Genomic DNA, 21,571 nt, shown 5'->3' with positions numbered 1-21,571 from the left:
CCTTTTTTGGCTGGCAGATCTGTCGTCAGTTTTAAGCTGGTTAACAGGGCAGCTCTGACCTCAATGACACTGAGCCAACAAATAGGCAATGTGTGTTTATAAGGTCAGAGCAGGGCCATCTCAAGGCTTTTTGTTGTTGCTGAAATTACTCCCTGTCTAGGACAAATCTGCATTGTCTCAGGACCAAAACTGCAAAATTATATGTCAAGCTGTAGACTAACATATTGTGGCAGACAAGCCTCTCGTTCATTGGGAAAGGAGGAACATGTTGACTGTATTACAACATTTACTACTCGAAATACAAGTAGCTTTTGTTTCATCTGGAAACTGGAGCTCACATGTGCCCATAAGTCCAACAACATTTACAGCTTCAGCCACTGGGGGCAGTTATTCAATTTTTGGTAAGAAAAGTCTGATTTCACACTGCGAATTCAGCAGTTAGAAAGCATCAACATAGTACTTACTGAGTAAACCCACAAAAACACTGTGCCATCCATATTTCTTTTAAAAATAATTAAAGTAATTAAAGACCACTTTTAGCTAACTTTTATTTTATCAGTCTAATTAACAAAGGCAACTCAGGGATGTTTTGAGCACTACAAGTAACACAATGCCACCTGTTAATTACCTAGTCCCGCTCAAGTCCAATTAGAGTAACAGCAGATGGTCTTGTGAGCTGGTGGGTCTTATTGGAAAACGAAACCCAATGTAGAGTGCACTGACCCATATGTAGAGACCAACTATTTGAGTGGCGGAAACTGTGTTACTAATCTTACACAATGACAGAAGTCCTTTCAATAGCAAAGAGCAGAGTTTTGTTTACCATCCATCTACTGTAAGACCTTGCCGTAAAAAAACAAATAATCATAATGTAGGGCTCATCAGAAGTGTTGTGACGTATCTAACTAATCTTTCAAAAAGCCTGTCTGGATTTAAATAGAGATATACATAATCCCATTTAGCACTTAGGAGTTGTCAGGGGGAGCCAAGCCCAAAGAGGGGCAATCCAGCCGAGACATCGCCAGCAACTCCTCACAACGCCATCCTGTTGTTCTGGTCAGAGAAAGAAAAAAGAAAGAAGAGAAAAAGGTGAAAGACAGAGGGAAGGAAAGGAGGGTGAGAACGAAGAAACTAAAGTGGAATACAACTGTCCCTTTTATCCATCTACAACTTGGAAATATGGGCAACACCAAGAGTGGCGCTTTGTCCAAAGAGATTCTGGATGATCTCAAGTTGAACACCAAATACACTGAGGAAGAACTATGTGCATGGTATGCCAGCTTCCTCAAAGAATGCCCCACTGGACGCATTACAAAAGAACAGTTTGAAGGCATCTACGCCAGCTTCTTTCCCGATGCTGACCCTACTGCCTACGCCCGACACGTCTTCCGCAGCTTTGACACAAACGCTGATGGCACCTTGGACTTTAAGGAGTACATTGTCGCATTGCATCTTACCTCTTCAGGCAAGACCCTGCGCAAGCTTGAGTGGGCATTCGCTCTGTATGATGTAGACGGCAATGGGACCATCAGTAAAAACGAGGTGCAAGAAATTGTCAGGGTGTGTATTGCATGACTTCCATATTCAAGTCAATCTTGACTTAAATATAAGTATCCTACTTTTGCTGTTGATTAAATATGGGAAGGAGTACTAAACTGATGTTGTTGTGGATTGTTAAAAATGTTTTGTTTGCACCAATTTCTCCAGTCATGTGCTATTTTAGACTACAGTGCTTGTAGTATTTAGTAGCAAATTGTAGTATATCTCCATTACAGTCCACCAATTGTGACCAGGTGGCTAAAGCAGCTCAGGACAGATTATACCACCTGACTATACAAGACTTAAACAATTAAGCATACCAGACATCATTTACTGTCAATAATATGCCATTATTTTTGTATTTTAAAATGGTTTAAATACTTAGTATTCTCCCTATATGCAGTCAATATTCAACATGATTCCAGCTGAGGATCAGAAAAACCTTCCAGAAGATGAGAACACACCAGAAAAGCGAGCAGACAAAATATGGACCTTCTTTGGAAAGAAAGATGATGGTAAGATGGACTTCCCAACCTATAAATGAGGTTGTGATGTGGTCATAATCCATCTATATTCACATATGTAATTGTCTTCATAGATAAGATTGAAGAGGGGGAATTCATTCAGGGTGTCATGGAAAACAAAGACATATTGAGGTTGATACAGTTCGACGAGCCAAAGAAGATTCAGGACAAACTAAAGGAGAAGAAGCATTAATGGCCACATTCAAATGAAACTGTTCAGAGCCCCATTTCAATTCATTTTACACCCAACCTACACCCCCCAGACTGATTTTCCAGACCGCACTCTGGAAGTACCCGAACATCCAATCCAGAAACACAGCACAGCTATGAACTAGACAAACATAGCTGTTCCTATAACACATAAAAGACTTCTTTCCTGGACCACCAATAACTGTTATTGTACTCGAAGGAATTTTCCAGTTGGCTTTGCCAATGTTGTTGCCATTGCTTTTAGAGTCCAATTTTGAAAAGAGCAATTAGGCTCATGTTAACAGACTCTGTCTTTCTCAATCCTCTTAGGAACTGAAGGTCGGGTAAGATAAATCCACAGGGTCCAGTGGCTCTCCTGTTTTAAATCCCTTCAGGGTTAAGGTGATTTAAGCTCTCAACGTGAATTTATTAGACATTGAAACAATCTCTTTAGCAAGTGACTGGATGAATTGTGTTTTTTAGAACGTTGTGAGAATTGTAGAGATGATTATAATCTGAACAATTTAGGAATACATATCAAATTTTACTATTACAAAACTATATATACATAAAAATATGCAATGACTGTACCTATATAAAAAATATGTAATTTCCGATCAATCCTTTTTTGCCAATTAGCCACATTAAAGTTCAATTTCTGCCCTTTTTTGATCAATGAAGTTTTAAGAATTGTTGTGTCTGTAAGGAATAAGTGTATATAATGTACCACTCACAAATGACTGTTTTTTATCTGTACAATAATTTAGCAGCCTGATGTTTTAGATGAGTTAAAATATGTGTTGTGGTTTACAAGCCTCTTTCACTAATGATAGTGTTGGAGATTTTTTCAAGCATTTTGAGTTGATTTTCAATACAAATAATGTTTCCATCACCTCGTTTCAGAAAGTTTCTTACCTACTTTTTTACATGCAATTATCACACATAAACAAAATTGACTGAAAATATATGTTTCGCTTGGACTTTAATTAACTGATTGAGTTCAGGTTGAGATTAGAGTCCTTAGTCTCCGAACAAGTTTAGACTTACTAAACTTAAGCACCAGAAAAGGCTCCCATCCCGAGTGTATCTTTATCATGTTGACGCTGCTTACATCCAAAGCTCTGAGGACAAGCCTGAAGCACAGGGGCTTACCTCTTTCCTTTCTTAAAGCAGTCTTTGGCTAAGGCTAATGCATGGCCTGGTTTCAACACTAGGACAGTGCAAAACATGGACTGGAGCTCTGCAGCATAACGGCTGCTGACCGAAAAGAAACCAGGGTATAAAAGGTTAAGTGTCATTCCATTTGGACACTCATTATTGTGAGAGGAGACCCACTGTTCAATAAATGTTCCTGAAGGAAGCTATTTTATGGCAGTTATTTATTTATTTATTTATTTATTTATTTTTTTTTTTGGTGTTGTCTGCAGTTGTTCTGGACAAGAAACCTCACTGGTGATAACAATTAGTGTTCTTTTTTATTATTATTATAGACATTGTAGTCATGTCCTGGGCATATTCAACATAAACATCATATTTCTGTAAACATGTTGATAAATGAACATTATCGATGAAGACTATTAGGTTGAGAGCAAATAAATCAACATGTACAATATTATATACATTATATATATAAGGTCTAGCTCAAAACACAGACATTCAACTGAACAAGTTTTCCGAATACACAGAATGCACACCATTGACATCAATTTTCAATACAATTTTTGCAACATGTATATCTAGAATAGCTTGGGCAATGCAGTACAGTATAACTTGTTACATGCTTAACTGAGCAAATGTAAACCACTCATACCCTATGTTAGATGAAAGGGGAATGATCAAACGATTTCTCTTACATTTAATAGCTAACCCCAACCTAAACCTAAAACTACCCATTAAGTCTAACCCCTTACCCAACCCTAAACCTAAACCATGATGTTAATATGAAAATAACTTTTGTGTACCTCGGAAAAAAGAAAACATCAGGGTTTGGAACAAGGCGAGGGAAGTGTATTACAGTTATTGACCTACATCAGTGATTTTTATTGCGGTGATTTTTATTAAATATGGAATAAGTAACTAATTGTCCAAAACCATTTGTCCACAGATGTTTCCTTTTTTAAATAAAGCAATGGATAGAAATGGAGACTATTTAGCAGAGACGGGCCACTTCTATTAAAATGAATGGGAGAAATTGGAATGTCCAATAAAAAGGCTCTAGTGCCCAACGGTCAACGGATGTAGAAAGGAAGTCCCGCCTTACAGGTAAAAGATCCAATCACCTTTTAGATACAGACATCGCCTGTCAATCAACTCGAGAACACGCATGCGCATTAGCTATACAAGCTGGGAAAATTGTTTTTTAGCGTAATATGAGATAAAGAAGCACAATTTATGATACCAGCATCGTCAGATTTTACTGCTGATTTGAAATATGTTCTTTGATCGTAATATTGACCGACCGTTTTTGAGATTTCGGTGTTCCCCCTTTCAAGTAGATAGGAGCTGCACTGGCATGACTGGAAATAGTCTCCCGAGAGTGTTCCAAAGATGGCCGCCAGTGGACTGACTTGCTAGAAAGACTTTGATAGAAGGCAAGCTAAAAGGTGGTGCTTGTATTGCATCGATTTGAAAATTCTGTTTGTTGATTTGTTGGTCTTAAAGTCGTACCTTTTAGTACGAGCCAACTCATACTATATCTTATGTTTTCTCCATCTTGAATGAATTATTATGAGTTGCCATGAGACAATGTTAAGAATGACTGTTAGTACAGAAGGGAATAAAAGTAAACAATCATGTGAATGCATTACCTTTCACAAAAGGTACTGCATTTGTATTTTTCTTTCACATTATTGGACAATATTTGAATTTTCTTAAGAAAATGTTTTAAACAAAGATTTAGTGGAGCACACAAGATCCGATTATATTTCCCTCATTCCATGTGCATATTTGCTGTGTGTTTAATAGAGGCAGCAAGTGTATAAGTTAAGTATTTTGCTTAAGTTTATTGGACTACAAATCATTTCACTAACTCGAACCACTAATGTCTTCCCGGCCATGAACATAACCGATTGATATAAAATTAATACAACTTATAGAGGTATTTTAATGAAAGCACATAGTTTTCTTTATCCAAAATGTGCTTTGGACAATCTGTGCTTTGACTTCTTCAAACAAGTATTCTAGAAATGTATCAAATCTCTCATTATTACTGTATAAAGTTTAAAATTTAAATATATCTGCCACTATTAGAGTTGTGTGGTTTAAAAAATGTGATCATTAGCTGCCTATAGAATGTGTATTCAATGTAAAATTGTATCCACCAGTAAAAAGTTTACATATCTATTAATATGCATTTGAAATTCAGTTTAAACATGTTCTGACAAAGACGACAAAGAGATGAGCATGTTTAAAGATGTGCTTGACAACAAATACAGACAAAAACCAGCACACACATATTTACACCTATGTACAAACACTTAATTGATTGTGAACATTCCAAGGCAATTAAACCTTTAGGCACTAAAAGGTGTACATTGTAACACAAATCATCATAATTCATATCTGATCCACCTTTGATACCTGGATTCTACAGCCAAACCATATAATTTCAACTTAAAGAAACTGTATACTCTATTAAGTTGTTTTGGTGCAACTTTTAGATCAAATGTAGATGCCAAAAGTATAAATCTGGCTGTCTGCATAAGGGTGTTTCTTGGCTTTAACTGGGAAAAATTATATGACTTTGCTATCGAGTCCTGGTCTTTTAAATGCCAAGCTTGTTGACACATCTTCCATGAACACAATCAATGGACTAACCAGTACCACTCACGTAACACATCTATTTTTCCATTAACCATACAGAACAAGTCTTACATTTAGAAAAAAAAAAAAAAAAAACATGCTTTTTTGCAAAATAAATATGCAAAAATACGAAAATAGATCAATTCCATACTTAGATAATGCATTCTGTTCAGACCTTTATTTCAGAAGGAAGGTTGTAGATTTGCCAGCAGTTTATGTGTAGTTTGTGAAAATAGCTTTAAAAACTTTGCATTCCTTGTTGCAAATTTTTTTTAATTTTTTTTTTAAATCTAATTATAATACAGATTTACTAAGATTATTAAATGACAATATATTTTAAGCCTTTAAGCCTATTTAGTGCTGGTTATTTCTGCTAAGGATACTTTATTTTATATTATTTTTTCAAACTAGTTTGAAAACATATTTAGTCGGCCTGTTCTCATGAGCTTTATGTGAGCATTGCAAAGTTTTTGCAAAACTGAAATTACATGCTTGTTTCCACGTTTGGTTGCAGTTTCCCTGTGAAATGTCCAGCGGGGGGTGCCAAAACCAAGCGAAATAAGGTTGTAATCAGATGAGGTTTTTAAGGTGAATATTAGATGGAGGTTTTAATGAGTAAAACGTACCTCCCTAACCTAAAACTTTACCCTAAACCTAACCAATAGTGTCCGAAGAGATAAATGAGAGTTTAACAAAACAGACATCCTTACCCTTAACCAACACCTAATCCTAACTGGAAGTGTTTAAAAAAAAAAAAAACTTTTACTGTGGCAACCATGTCATTCCATTTCTTTTCACTTCTATGTCACTTTTAAGCATCTTTGACTGGACTTGAACCACAGTTGTTGAGTCCAAAGTTCAACACTCTATCAGGTGAGCTACCAAGCAAGCTAACAATATAGGAATAAGTGTGTATATGTAGGTGGGTCTGTAATACAAGTAAAATGTATCAATTTTCAATCATGCGTTAAAGTAAAAGTGATTTGATATCATAACATAGCGGGGGGTGAGTAATAGAGAAAAATACGTTTTTATAAAGTCATAATCAGCAATTATACTTGTGATTTGTGTGACAGTGAATAAAACGCACAGTTGTTGTAGCGCCTCTAGTGTTAATTTCATCAGGAAACAGCAGAAAAACATAGAAAGCGGCACATAAACGTTATTTTGCAAAAATGTCTATAGAGTAACGTTCATTCTATGAGACCAGGTTGTATTTAGTTTTACGTTTCTGGAGTGCTTTGTATGGCAATACTTGTTCAAAGTTTTTGTTTAGGTAACTAAATATGTGCAACTAGCTGTTTAGTCAATGTGCGTACATGATTTAACACCAAAAAGATAAAAAAATAAAAATAAAAATTGGTTGGATGAATTTTTTTTTGTAGGCATCTGCTGCGGCAAATAAACAAATGTACAGTATTTGTTCTGATTTTTATCAATGTTGCCATGCCTATTTTAATGTAACAGGCATACCAGGAAGTCGTATGTAGTACATTAAAGTTATATAAGGACATGCAGGATAATATGCTAAACAGCATTGGATCATTACTCAATATTCGTAATGCATCTTCTGCTTTCTTGCTATTCTTTATTGTCACCCATTGAATGTGATATTAAGAAACTCTTCTATAAATTTTTTATTTAGTAATTTTTTTGTTTTCCAACAGTGGAAATCCACAAAACAAGAGGTGCTTCAATGGGTAGATACCTGTATGGCTTTGGCTGAGAGGTTGAAGTTCTCAGGTAGACATGCATGCAGGTGGATTCATATATAATGTGTATGTGTTTCTCAAAGGTCTGTGTGTTCTAGATGTCCATGTCCACAGGTCTCAGTTCCCCTGTCTTGTGTTCTTTTACCCAGAGCTCTCTGTCTTTGGCAGGGTCCACACTCTGTAGGAGCTGGTCAACTGGCTCCAACGTCTAAAAAACAACAAGAACAACCATAAGAGGTATTTTATATAGTCATTTCAAATAAATTATTTCATATTATTGGGGCATTTTCAGGAAATGGTGTCATTTGTGCTAGAAAGTTTCAGGATTTAAAAAAAAATTAAAAATGTTTATCATATTTTCCCACCTCATGCTCAAAATACCAGGACCATAACTGACATAGATATTGGGGGCATTCTTAAAAAAAAGAAGCACATTTCTGGGTTACAGTGAGGACCTTACAATGGAAGTGAAAAGGGCAAATCCATAAATGTTAAAATACTCATGGTTTCAAAAGTATAGCCACAAGACGTAAACAATATTTTTGTTAACTTCAGTGTGATGAAATCGCTTACTAACCATTTTTGTGTAAAGTTATATCTAGTTTTACAACTTCGTTGTCATGACGACATAGCGAAAACACTAAATCTCTAAAAACATTTTATTTAAACAACTTTAAAGCTCAGATAATACACAAATAATACTACTAATAAAAACAATTAATGTAAGTGCTAAAATGATAAGCGTCACATTTCTGCTTTAAAACCCTCCCAAAATTGACCCCATTGACTTCCATTGTAAGTGCCTCAATGTAACCTCGAACCATTTTTTCTTCTTTTTTCTTCATTTTTTATTTTTTTAATTTTTTAATAAAAAGTCACAATTATTTTTTGAGGTAATTAATTTTATGCCACAGATGTTGTTGACTGAACTTAACATGAAGTGAAACTGGAATATTTTTTAATATATTGTCACAGCCTAAATTACCAATAATTATTTTATGTTACTAAGCCTAAAGTATAAAGCACTATATTGTACCCTGTTCTGGTAGTTCAACCCTTAGGATAAATCTTGCCATGGGTATTTTAACTGAATAAATAAATAAATAAAGACATTTATCTTTCAAAACATGTTTTGTTCCAACCTTGTTACATCCCAAATGTTTTAAGGGTTGAGTGACTGACAATCCAGCATTTTAGAGAACTTTCACAGCCAGCAAAAAAATTATACTTTTATTTCAATAAATAAATAAAATAAATAGAATTTTTTATTTTTATTTTTCTTCTTCATGTATGACCCTTTAAAATGTAATGGTGATAACTGGGGACATGCAAATTGACTGATATTCAGATGGAAAGAAAAGAGTTAACACTAAAAAGAGTTACATCAAATAAAGTAACACAAATTGTTGAGAACAACCCTGCTATACTTAAAGACATAAGGTTAAACCAACTAAAGTCATTTTCACAGTCAAATCATTTAGAAATGACTCCTTAAGGTAACAACTGCACACATTCACTTTTGACATGAGTATGTGGAATCTGGACTGGTGCACATAATTTCTCTGCCTTAAAGGGTTAGTACACCCAAAAAGAAAAAATCTCTCATCATTTACTCAACCTCATGCCATCCCAGATGTTTATGACTTTTTTTCTTCTGCAAAACACAAATGAAGATTTCTAGAAGAATATTTCAGCTGTGTAGGTCCATACAACCCAAGTGAATGGTGACCAGAACTTTGAAGCTCAAAAAAAGCAAAGACAATTGTAGTAAAAGCAATCCATATGACTCCAGTGGTTTAATTAATGTCTTCTAAAGCGGTATGAATGCTTTGGGTAAGAAACAGATCAATATTTAAGTCCTTTTCACTATAATTGTTTACTTACGGTCGCTCTGATGTCTGTCCGCAACGGGACTCGGTTCCCTCCATCTCTCATGTGACGCAAGTACGCTGGCATATTCAAATGAAAGCAAAACCAATGAAGCTTGTGAACAGTGTTCTCTTGGGCTGCGTTCCACTTCAAATTTTTATGCCCTTCCCTCGCTAACTTCCCTCCATCTCACAGACTCGGATGTACATCATTGATTGCGTTGCACGAGTGCCCACTACTGGCGGAACCCGTGCAATGGGTTTAACTGGAATGCCCTAAGCCCTTGATCACTTGGAGCACGTTGAGGGCTGATGCCAATTTGTGGAATTATTTAATGATTTTTGCACCTGAGAAAACAACGTTTTCGGAGATTGATGCAGATTCAGGTAAAGTTTAGTTGTAATTTCAGACAGAGGCTTATGCAAAAATCTTATATGTTTAAAAAAGATGTTTTTATTAGAATTAATTGTTAGAAAGGATTAATCAAGCTTTATAAAAATGAAAATTGGTAACATAATGAACACATAGGCTATAACTGTGTGATAAACAGTTAGTTTAAGGTAGCTACAAGTATTATGCTGTTAAATCTCAATATAACCTTTCTAAACTGCTTAATTGACCTAACTTCACTTCCATCATTCATTAGAGTTGTGTGGGGGTGGGGTTAATGAAGTGCGATCTGCTATCACATCACAATCGAGTTGCATTGTGGGATATGGAGCTGCCTGAAGCGTACATCAGAGTAGGCTCACTCCCTCGGACAAAATCGAGGGGTTGAGGGTCTGTCAACAGAAACTTCCCTCACTCAATGAACGAAATGGACTTCCAAAATGGCGGCGGGGATTCCCCCAAGGGGAAGCGCTTTGAGGAGGTAGCGAGTGGATTTTTAAAGTGAATTGGAACTCAGCCTTGTAAGCAAATTGAGCTGCACTTCCGCTTATATCATGTCAGTTCTTGCATGAACATGCCAACATGCTTACGTCACATGAGACGCAGAGGGAACCGAGTCCCATTGTGGACAGGCATTGGAGAGCGACCGGAAGTAAACAGTTAAAGTGAAAGGAATTAAGTATTGATCGATTTCTCACCAAACGCGATCATATCACTTCAGAAGACATTAATTTAACCACTGGAGTCCTATGGATTGCTTTTACTACAATTGTCTGTGCTTTTAGGAGCTTTAAAGTGCTTATCAACATCTACTTGCATTGTGAGGACCTACAGTGCTGAGATATTCTTCTACAAATCTTCATTTGTGTGCAGCAGAAGATGTTTAACATACAGAAGAATTTTCATTTTTTGGTGAACTATCCCTTTAATGTGTACACTCACTTCAGCCAGTGAGAGCACAAGGGGGAGGAGACAGACCAATGATAGAAAACTGAACTGGAATATGATGGCTGTTGAAAGAATTAAAAGAGTCAATCGCCTTTCATGGAGGCAAAGTCTAGAACATGCCTGTGATACCATTATTGTTATATTTCCCATTAAATTGAGCAGATGAGCTTGTAAACAATTTCCTAAATAGACATTAGCTGCCCATAGACATTTCTCAAATTGTCCAGTAGACATTACCTCCTCCTTATACTGTCACTGGCCAAGTGAACTGACTTGCCTTAAAGGTGAAGTGTGTACTTCCTGCAGCATTAGCATCACAAATCTACGGAAGCCCTGAAATGCAAGGTGGAAGAAAAAAAATACGAAAAGAAAATAAATAAAAAATAGTGTCTCAGTTCCTTCCTGAGCCTAAGTCTTAAATTTTTTTTTCTCGTCAAATTTTTTTTTTCTCTCTTCCAATTTTTTTTTCTCTCTTCAAAAAATGTTTTTTTCTCTGTTCAATTTTTTTTTTTTCTCTCTTCAAAACAATGCATGCGGTACCAACCTTGGCCACCAGGTGCCACTATCAGTAAACATGTAATCTTATGCTTTTAATGCTTTCTCTGTTGCTATATAGCTGAATAATACATTTATTATTTATTTAAGGGTTTGCAAACCTTAAGACAAAATCAGGTTACATATGTTTGATATGGCATTCGTTGTCGTGTAACAACTGGAGTTATTTTTTTGTTTGAAATTGTTGGTCTTTCTAAATCATCTATGCCGTTTGCTCAGTGTTACATGGTGGAAGCGAAGGAATGTATTGAGGAAAATGGGAAACATGGGGAAATTATTATTATGTCTGTCCTTTTGAAGTGTACATCTGGTAATGTTAAGGCTGTGGGTGTCCTGACCATTTATATGTCTATGGTCGTGACATTGTACAAAAGAAGTCCGATTTCATTGGCTAGGCACCAACCTATAAAACGACTCCTTTGCGCCCTCCCCCTGCTCCGCCTTTCTCTCTCGCCAACACCGAGTTTGCAAGTGCACAAGTTAGTTATGCATCAGATATATCGCGAAAATAGTTGCAAAAGTCAAGGTGCGAAGATTTGAAATTGCAGTGACAGATTTGAGAAGTTGCAAGTGCCTAATTGAGGTTGAACTGCGAATGTGAATGTAAGAATAAGTGCAATTTGTAAAATATCCATGAGGTAATTAAAGATGAGTGGAATCTTTTGTAACGAAAAATACTGTAAAGGGCTTCCGTACAAATCTGCCTAATAATGGCTTAATTATATGTGTGTGTGCATGTTAAACTAGGATATGAGAAGAAAGCTCAAAAAAAAAAAAAAAAAAAAAAAAGGACTTTTCTTTAAAACTCAATCAGCCGTTTGGATTGAAGAAAATATATTTGTTGACTACTTTATCAAGTGTCACAGAAAACATGTCCATTGAGCCAGACATCTCATTTGCGATCCATCTGTTGAAGCATACTAACAGTGATCTGTTGTATGAGCATGTGAAGTTGGCAGCAAGTCTCCTGTTAAGTTTATAGCTTTCACTGGCACACTATACGCTCTGGAGCAGATGTTTACACTTAACCTCTCTTTTGCACTATATATATTTTATTACAAGCCATGAAACACAACCTGTGTGTATTCCCAAGGTGTCTGCAGGAGAGTTAACCAATGATTCAATTAAATCGCTGTGCAGCCGAGGTCAACATATACAACATGGCTACAAAATAGGGACATCATGAGTGTTACTTATGATAACGTCATTGTTTTTCTCCTCATGCGCCCTCTAATTTAGCTGATGTAAACTGTTAAAGCAGTATAAACAGTTGTATAAAAGATTTTAAAAAAATTGTGGCCCCAAAAATGGATGTGGACACTTATGAAACATTTTAAGATGTATGGATGGCTATGCATGATTAAACAAATCAAACCGATCGGCATTAATACTGCCCTTTAAAAGTTTGGAAACACTACTGCAAGATATTTTAATGATTGTAAAGACAATGAAATGGAAAAAATCCTGCACACTATCCTGGCTTGCAAAGAGTATAAAAATTTATTCAGCAACGTTTCGGTCACTCGACCTTCGTCAGGCATTTGTAAAGACATTTATAATGTAAAAAATGACTATTTCTATTTAAATAAATGCTGTATTTTTTAAAACATTCTATTCATCCATAAAATTTTAGCAGTTTATTGTAGATCTTCATGTAAAGTTTAATCCCATGCTTTCTGCAAATTTGGCTTGAAATGCATTTCCATATTTCCAGCCAAGCTTTTCTAACAGCAGCTCAACACCTCAAACTTTGATTCATCCATCCATAATACTCATTTCTAATAATTTACCACTCAGCCCATTAAGTTTTTTTTTGTTTTTTTGTTTGTTTGCCCATTCTACCCTTTTCTTCTTATTGGCCAGTTTCAGATGTGGCTTTTTCTTTGAAAGTCTGCCTCCTCTTCACTTTTTGTTTTGCATGCACTGGTCATTAAACCTGCTAGTTTAGGGCCTGTGAGGGATCAGGGGACTCTGATGTACTCGTCTTCTTGTTGTCGTGCATCTGAGCCATCCACTTCCCTCTCTATCCTGGTTAGAACCAGTTTGTTGTCTTCTTTTAAGACAGTAGTGCATGGAATAGTCTTCATCTCTCAAAAGAACAATAGACTGATGAATTTCTAGAGTGATTTGTTTCTTTTTGGCCATTTCTAAAAGCAAAATTTGACTTGCAAGGGTAAAGTGACTTGCAGGATATGTAAGTGCACTTAATAACTCAGCAACTGAAAACAGACACTGTATTGTGATGTACATACTTCTTTAAAGGTGCATTCAGTAATTTGGGGCTAAGTTTTACACATTAATGAATGAATTGTGTTTTTGTGGAGAGTGATCTGAATGGTGTACCCTCACATGAGATGAAGACTGTACTCATAATAGTTTTCTATAAAAAGTGTTTTTATTCTACATGGTGCGGGTCACCCCCTTCAATGTGTTTCGCCATGTTGAAATGACATGACCCGCTCTGTTTCACTATACGTCGAAGAAGAGAATCCTTGCGCTCATCGGCTGCCACCTATGTAGATACACTTGGCTATGCTTATTTAGCACACAGTTTTGTTGTTTGGTGATGCAAAGAGCGAAAAGAACACAATGGAACATATTTATTATCGTGCTTTTGAAGGACAGACAAAAGGTAGCAGATTCAGTAGCTGTATTTCCGAAGAAGCGAAAAAGGTCTGAAGAAAGAAGACAGAAAGACCAGCAAAGGCAACAAAAAAAAAAACTAGAGTAAACATCAGTACGGCATACACAAGGTGGAAAGATTTGATGACGGAGAAAAACATGAGTAGTGATGCCGATGTTGCTTCTTTTTTGTTGCATAGGTAAGATATTATTAATTGTTTAGACCACTCTCTAAAATAGTATCAGTGGAATTTACAGAAAACTCATACAAGTTTCCCTCGAACGTATTAAAATCACGTGTATTAGTAATGGATAGTTTTCAGAAGTGTTCACAAATGCAACAGGAAAGCAACGTGTAATTTTCTTTTCTTTGTTATCACAGCTAGTAAGAGGGCCCCATCTACCTCCACCTCTATGAAACGGCATAATATATATATTTATATAAAATATATATATATACTGTTGTATATTCCCAACAGTAATAATAATTGGCAGCACTACTAATGTTTAATGTAGTGATTTTAATTAATTTAATGTATCAGAGGTGAAGACAAACATCAGTTTGTTTCAAGAACACAAATGTCTAAAAAACAAACTCTGGCATGTTCATCATTGTAATATGACTAATGAATTAAACTGTATTTTAAAAAAATGTAATTAGCTGGGTTTTTTTTAAGCAGATAGGACACTTAATTCCTACATATCTAATAAAATGTCAGCAAGTGATGGAGAAAGTCTGTCTTGATGAATAAAGTCTTAATTTAAATGAAGTTATTTGCCTTCGTATGGTGCAACTGAATTATCATCTAAACTCAAGAGTGTGATATTACTTAACTTCCTGAGAAACAAGCGTGACTGCTGTGTGCTGAATGCTGTTCCATTTTGCTTTTTGATTTGCAACTAGTAGCACCTAATAAACAAGTCTAACATTTTTTTTTAAATTCTAGAGCAAATAGTTTTCCTAAAAATTGATGTCCACATATGTGAGAAACACACCATAAAATCGAAAGACAGCAGGAAAAACGGCATAACATATATGTAAGCAGTACCGCCACTCCCTATACTCGTGTCTGCGTAGGGCACCAACTCTCTTTGGGGGACCATCTTACCGTAGTGGGTCATCAGAAACTCCACCGGCTGTCCTTACCCGCACGCTATACATTATTCAAGGACCCGATATCAGTTGTGGAACACAGACCATCACCTTGCACTCACACTTTCGCACAACAACTCGCTAACCCCCCACATTGTCATCCAATTAATAGATCTGTGTCACATGTGAGTGAAAATGCACAAGCATGCATTTCAAGAAAAATCTAAAAATCAAAAATTGTATTTTGTTATTTGTTTCAGTTTTAAATGATAAAACATTAGATAAAATGTTCAAAATTAAGAAAAAAAAAAAGTTATCGGACACTTTCTGGATATCACACATTAGTGGAATATGTCCGTGATTAATGTGATGAACTACACCTGTGGTCAACCTACCTGAACACTTGTTTGAAAGTTTAGGATCATTTGTCTGAAGATGCCACTTTGATATTTTTCAAATATGTTTTGGGACCACTGAAGAAGAATAAATCTAAAAGATTCCTCCTCTTCATTGTAATTGTTTCTTATAAGACCATTTAGCACACATCTATATGATATGGTGCTCCACATTAGAGCTTGCAGTAAGAATAGAGCTCATGATAAAGCTCATGTAATGACATTCTCAGATCATACAAAGGACTTTTAGAAAACTGCTGTAATGGAATTTGAATGCTGCACAGACTGTAACAGATAATATCTGAAAACAAAGCAAAGCCCTCAGTGCTTGATGACAAAACCTGGGTTAGCTGAGCTGAGCTGTGCCTTAAGCATGTGTACTGCTGTTACTCACACTTTGGTTGAACATGTCTGTTTCATGACGTAGCTGGGTGTACTGACGCAGGTGCTGCTGTATAATTTCCACTCGTTCTACCTCCAATCTCTCCAACTCCTTCAAAGCACAAACACAGACAATCACTCTGTAATCAGCCTGTATGTTAAACAGTCAGGAATGCACACGGAATGAATGGTAGAAATGTAATTATATCGCAATTTAATCTCCCATTTTATCATCTGCCAGGTGAAAATCATATGTTTTTCGAAAAACCCTAACCTTATGTGTGAGTAATATTAATAGTGAAGCTGCTTGCCACAAATCATTGTCATTACCAGGCTTGTGGTGACCATCTCCTCAAACCATTTTGACTGAGCTTGATTGTAGAGGTCCACACAGCGCATCAGATCATCACCTAATGAGATAAAACACAGAGACACCAGTTTCAATCATTTAGAATGTGACGTGCACAGACCTTAGCAGGGACAGGGGCTGAAGGAAATGGAGAGAGTGGAAATAGAGAAATCGGTCTGGGACTTGAAATAGAAACTGACCAAAAAGTTGTTGGGGGAGGGGGGTTCAGCCTGTCAGCGGGGGATTGTGCTGTAGCATGTGATCTTAAAGGCACTTCCGCTTAAATGTCCCCTTGACCAAAAGGGCACCTTTAAATTTGTAAACGAAAGGGGCAGGGGCTTGCGCCCCTGTAGCCCCCGTTCTGTGCACATCAGTGATTCAGATACAGTTTCTACACAGTAACAGATCGCAGACACAGTGCTTTTCTTTACCAGCAGGGGGCAGTACAAGCTTTTTTATTACTAATATTGATACCTTCATTAACACTTGTGTCATTAAAACTCAAGCTGCTTAACAGGAAAATTAAGTTATTATTCATAACTGCTTGGCTTTCACCTTTGTTTTATAATGACATGCATAATTAAAGTTAATCAGAGGCAAAAGGAGAGAATATTGACACCTTGGTGGGAAAAACAGATTGCTCCATCTATATGCAAATGAGGTTCTGGCTTTTAAAGACATTTGTTTTAGTGATCTGAGCCACCATGATTATTGAAGGAAAGCGGCGTTTGACCCATGTTTACTGTTTGGCAATTGATTTATTCTGAGAACTGTGACTTGCTCAGTGTGTGGGTGCTTGAGAAGGGGTAAAGATCTAATACTGTAAAGATCTTGGCAGCAGCACAATTAAAAACAGTCTACTGCAGTCAAGCACTGAAAAAGATTTAGAACGTTGCAATCAAAGAAAATCAAAGCTGAATTTGTATCTAAACCCCGGTTTACATATATTTTTTAGCATATTTATCAAATGACTTATTATAACTGGATTAATTTTCACCAGTACAGAATGTGAGTGGTGCTTGGCCTTGCAAAAGTCGGGATGGTGGGTGACTGACAGGGCAAAGCAGTTGCTAATGTATTTTTAATAGGAATGGGAATCATAAGGCATTAAATGATTCCGATTATGTTTCCTCTGAACTATTCCGGTTCCTTAGCGGTTAACAATTATTTTAGTGCTTTTGAGGAAGACATTTTTGAAAATATTAAATGCAATTCTTGGTTCTACTTCATATTAGGTGTCTTTAACTACTATGTGCTAACATTAAAATACATACAATGCAATGTGTTTATTGTATGACGACATGTTCTTCTGCAAAATTCACACAAGATTCACATTTCCTGCAACTGAGGTTGAGGTACTGGTAGGTTTAGGAGCAGGGTTAGGGGTTAGAGATTAGGGGTTATGGTTAGGATACAGTTTGGGATAGGGTTGGGTTCAGAGTTAGGTTAACATTGTCACTACAGATGTAACTAAATGCAGGTACTTTAAATGTATTTTATCATATAATATATTTTTGCTCATTACCCCGATTTTGCGTTGCATGTAAACACATTTACTGTCTTTCTTACCAGTTTATCAGAAATCGTGTGCATGACTCTCATGTAAAAGCAGATTCCTTGCATTGTATTTTGAATAAGCTGATTTTTGGTAGTTATCAGCATATTGCTATACAGGTAAACACATTTAGTGATGCTTACCTTTGTGAACACCACTAATGAATTCTTTGTAGTCACTAAACCCTTACAAAAAAGAACTGTAGCGTTACCACAATACAGTGATGGTATCAGATGTTTATACCATGGTATTTCGATATATGGTATGGGTACGGATATATTACCATAGTTCAGTCATGACAACTCTCTGAAAGATTTTGCATGTTAATGTGGGTATGACATATTGATAGGATTTTGGCCTTTGATTATGCAGATCTACCACCAAAACTTGTGTACTGCTGCTGCTCTGAAAAGCCATGTGCACAGAGTGTATGCTAGCTTAGTGTGGCTTGGCCAAATATTACAACTCTAATGAACTAAATCTCTGTGTGTGCCTGGGCCAGCTTGCCCAAATGGCTTAGACAGCTAGTGACCTGACTCATAAGGTGTACCTGAACCAGGAAAGCCCAGAACTTATTTAACTAGTGACTTAGCCCAACTATGTCTGGATTTATTTAAACTAATGACCTCAGGAAGTCTCACCTTGTTAAAGATGGCTATGTGTCAAAACTAAAAATCTGACCTTACTGTGCAAGCTTATAGAATAAAAACCCAGTAACCACCTGAGCAAACAGAATTTATAGAGAAAAAATCTTGAAGGGGGCTGTGGTGAAACTGGCTTATCTGCAAAACTGAGCAATTTAAATGTTAGACAAAGTGAGAATACTCAAGTTGACTGGCTAACCGATTACATGTAAAGGAACTATCAGCTTACACCAAGCAAACTGATTGGCTTCCCAGCCCTGTTCCTGGAGGCCCCCCAACACTACACATTTTGGATATCTCCCTAATCAAACACACCTGATTCAACTCGTTAGTGGAGACTCCAAGACCTGAATTGGGTGTGTCAGAAAAGGGAGATATACAAAATATGCAGTGTTGGGGGGCCTCCAGGAACAGAGTTGGGAATGGCTGGCTTAAAATATCACATGTGAGCAAGCCGATTGGCTAACAAATAATAAGTTCAAAGAACCTATCAGCTTGCACCATGCAGAGTCCCATGCCTGAACTTCAGTCATTTACTGTATATAGTATGATATTTCCATGGTACTTCAAGGTACCTCAAATAAATTTTTCTAATTACAATGTTCAAACTTTAACCTCTCATGCACAAAAAAACAAAAAAAAAAACAAAAAAAAAAACATGGAAATACATTATTAATGAACAAACTTAAAATGATTATGAATCAAGAAGTAACAGTTAATAATTAATTTTAATGTCATGAGTAAAAAGATAACTTAATTTACTATACATAGAATAGCAGCATTGCTACTAGATTTCATTTGTAACTTCTTAATGTCCATGAGTGGCTGTGAGTCAGTTCTTGCCATTTGGCACTCAGTGTTGACAGTGTCATTCTATAAGAATTGAATAAGACACCATTAATGCACCAATAATGCACCAGTCACTCAGGCCAATAAGTTGTCTCCAACCTCAAAGGTTGAAAGAACTCTCCCCACCATGCATCCTACTGTTCAGAGCATGTGAACCTCAAGGTTACCAGGTCTTCTAACATTTAAGATGTGCGAGTTGCCAGCTCAAGACAAATCCAGCATTGACAGCAGTTGTTCGAAGCAATACGAGGCTTGGCAAGCTCATCGTCAGATCCAATAGGGCCCATTTTCCCACTGCAAAAATAGATAATTACCCCATGCATTTCCCAACTCCATCTGGAACCAATACGGCCTGGCTTTTCTTAAACGCCAACTCCTGAGGCTGAGCCAAAGTCCTCTTTATCCCCTGGACTGTTCTTTCCCATCCTGTTTGTCACGCCACTCTCCCCTTGTGCACAAAAGCACAGCCTGAACTTCACAGCCTCGGCATGCTATAACAATGGCAGGCAATTTGTGCCCCACACAAGATCTCACCACACAAAAAGCTCCATACTCAACATAGAAAGCACTGATGCTCAATTATGGAGGAATGTTTTTCACTTGCAAAGCCATTCCAAATAGAAGATAATAACTGAAGGGTTTTGAAACGAGAGACAGGGCAGAAGTCTGGAGTCTGCATATCTATTGTGGAAGTCAATCCTATAGAGAAGTTAAGGACAGCATCCAGCAGTTCAGAGTGCTGGATGTGATTTGACGGTTCTGATAGTTGGAGAGTTCATTTACACAGTCAATCAGTATGTTTTGTTGAACTTCTTAAAGGGTTGGTTCAACCAAAAATGACAATTCTGTCATTGTTTACTCGCTGTCACATCATTGCAAACCCGTATGACTTACTTTTTCTCCATGGTGCACAGAAGGAGATGTCCAATTCCCGAATTAATGATTCTAATTAGTCGGTTCTTTTGTGCCTACAGCATGACCAGTGTGGTACGGTTCCCGAACGAATAACTCAAATGCGATGGTTCTTTTGAATCTACGCCACTAATCATACAGTGAGACCAGTGTAATGCAGTTCCTGGATGAATTACTCATATAATCCGGTTCTTTTAAATATACAGTGCGGCCAGTGTAGTCCAATTCCCAAAAGAATGACTCTTATGAGCCAATTTGTTTGAATCTACAGCTTGAAACACACAGCATGACCAGTGTACAACAGTTCCAAACAAATGACTCTAATGATCAGGTTCTTTTTAGTCCATCTGACTTCCATGATGTCCAGCTCGAAATTAACCAAGAACTGTTACTGTGTTATGTAAGGTGCATTCCAATTCTGATAGTGTCCTGTGAAGTGGAATTCACATGGTATTCAGCCATCTTAAGTGAGTTGGAAAGGCACTCAAATTGGTATAGGGAATAAGGGTTTATCAATACATCACAACACATAAAATGGAGAGGGAAATTTACTCACCAGTCATTGCAAGCCTGCAAAGTACTACACGAAGTTTGGCTTAAATAAACGCTAAAACAAAATAAACAAAATGTGTTTGGGACATTTTAATTGAGCTTAATTCACCTAAGGTGTGCTTTCTATGCAGTTGTACTGGTGGTCCTGGACTTTCTGGCCCAGAGTGGCCCACCAAACCCCGCCCGCAACACACCACACCGGCTCATTTATTTCATTTTCCGGCTCAATTCAAATTTTTGTGTTGGAAAAAAAAAAAAAAAAAAAAAAGGCATTTCTATTGACTACTGGTCATGACAACGGGCCCCACAGTGCAAAATTTGTCATAACTTTAAAACATATAAAACCACTATAAATGTGATGAGTGGAGTTTTTTAGAGAAAGCACAAAAAATAAGTACTTTATATCTCAGACAAATAACATGTCCGAAGTTTTTTTTCCCAACATACAGATGTTATGTTAAAATGTACATGAACGTACAAGGGAAAGTGTGTATTTTAGGTGCTGTGACAAGTCAGCATTTCTTCAAAGTATATAAAGATCTTAATCACCTTTCAACTTTTTTCTAGAAGTGCAAATAAACTATTGTCTTAGTTAATATGAGGTTGTGGAAACAAGTATAATAATAATAATAATAATAATAATAGATGTATTTATAGCTATACAAGATCATAAAATGTTGTTTAAAATAGTT

General features: G+C 36.6%; 2 protein-coding genes across 2 annotated transcripts in view; one reads left to right on the top strand and one right to left on the bottom strand.

Annotated features, from left to right (window-relative positions):
• Positions 1–957: 957 nt before the first annotated feature.
• Positions 958–3,603, top strand: LOC127449795 (S-modulin-like). The gene is made up of 3 exons (XM_051713347.1): positions 958–1,560; positions 1,943–2,054; positions 2,138–3,603. Exons 1-3 carry the CDS (start codon positions 1,180–1,182, stop codon positions 2,254–2,256), a joined length of 612 nt encoding a protein of 203 aa, XP_051569307.1. The 5' UTR covers positions 958–1,179; the 3' UTR covers positions 2,257–3,603.
• A 105-nt stretch (positions 3,604–3,708) lies between these two features.
• Positions 3,709–21,571, bottom strand: part of LOC127449791 (growth arrest-specific protein 7-like) — a 58,571-nt gene continuing 40,708 nt past the window's right edge. The window contains exons 8-10 of the mRNA XM_051713344.1: positions 16,349–16,428; positions 16,032–16,130; positions 3,709–7,973 (exon numbers count right to left, since the gene is read on the bottom strand). Coding sequence (XP_051569304.1) covers positions 7,860–7,973; positions 16,032–16,130; positions 16,349–16,428 — 293 coding nt within the window. The 3' untranslated portion in view covers positions 3,709–7,859. The remainder of the gene's footprint in view (positions 7,974–16,031; positions 16,131–16,348; positions 16,429–21,571) is intronic.

This window comes from Myxocyprinus asiaticus, chromosome 13 (assembly GCF_019703515.2).
Source record: "Myxocyprinus asiaticus isolate MX2 ecotype Aquarium Trade chromosome 13, UBuf_Myxa_2, whole genome shotgun sequence".
NCBI lineage: Eukaryota > Metazoa > Chordata > Actinopteri > Cypriniformes > Catostomidae > Myxocyprinus > Myxocyprinus asiaticus.
The sequence above is the reverse complement of the archived record's forward strand: the minus strand, read 5'-3'. Positions and strand labels throughout refer to the sequence as shown.

Coding starts and splice junctions, on each gene's coding strand:
- LOC127449795 (XM_051713347.1), top strand. CDS start 1,180: ATGGGCAACACCAAGAGTGGCGCTTTGTCCAAAGAGATTCTGGATGAT. Junction 1,561..1,942: donor AGGTGCAAGAAATTGTCAGG/GTGTGTATTGCA, acceptor CCCTATATGCAG/TCAATATTCAACATGATTCC. Junction 2,055..2,137: donor CTTTGGAAAGAAAGATGATG/GTAAGATGGACT, acceptor TTGTCTTCATAG/ATAAGATTGAAGAGGGGGAA.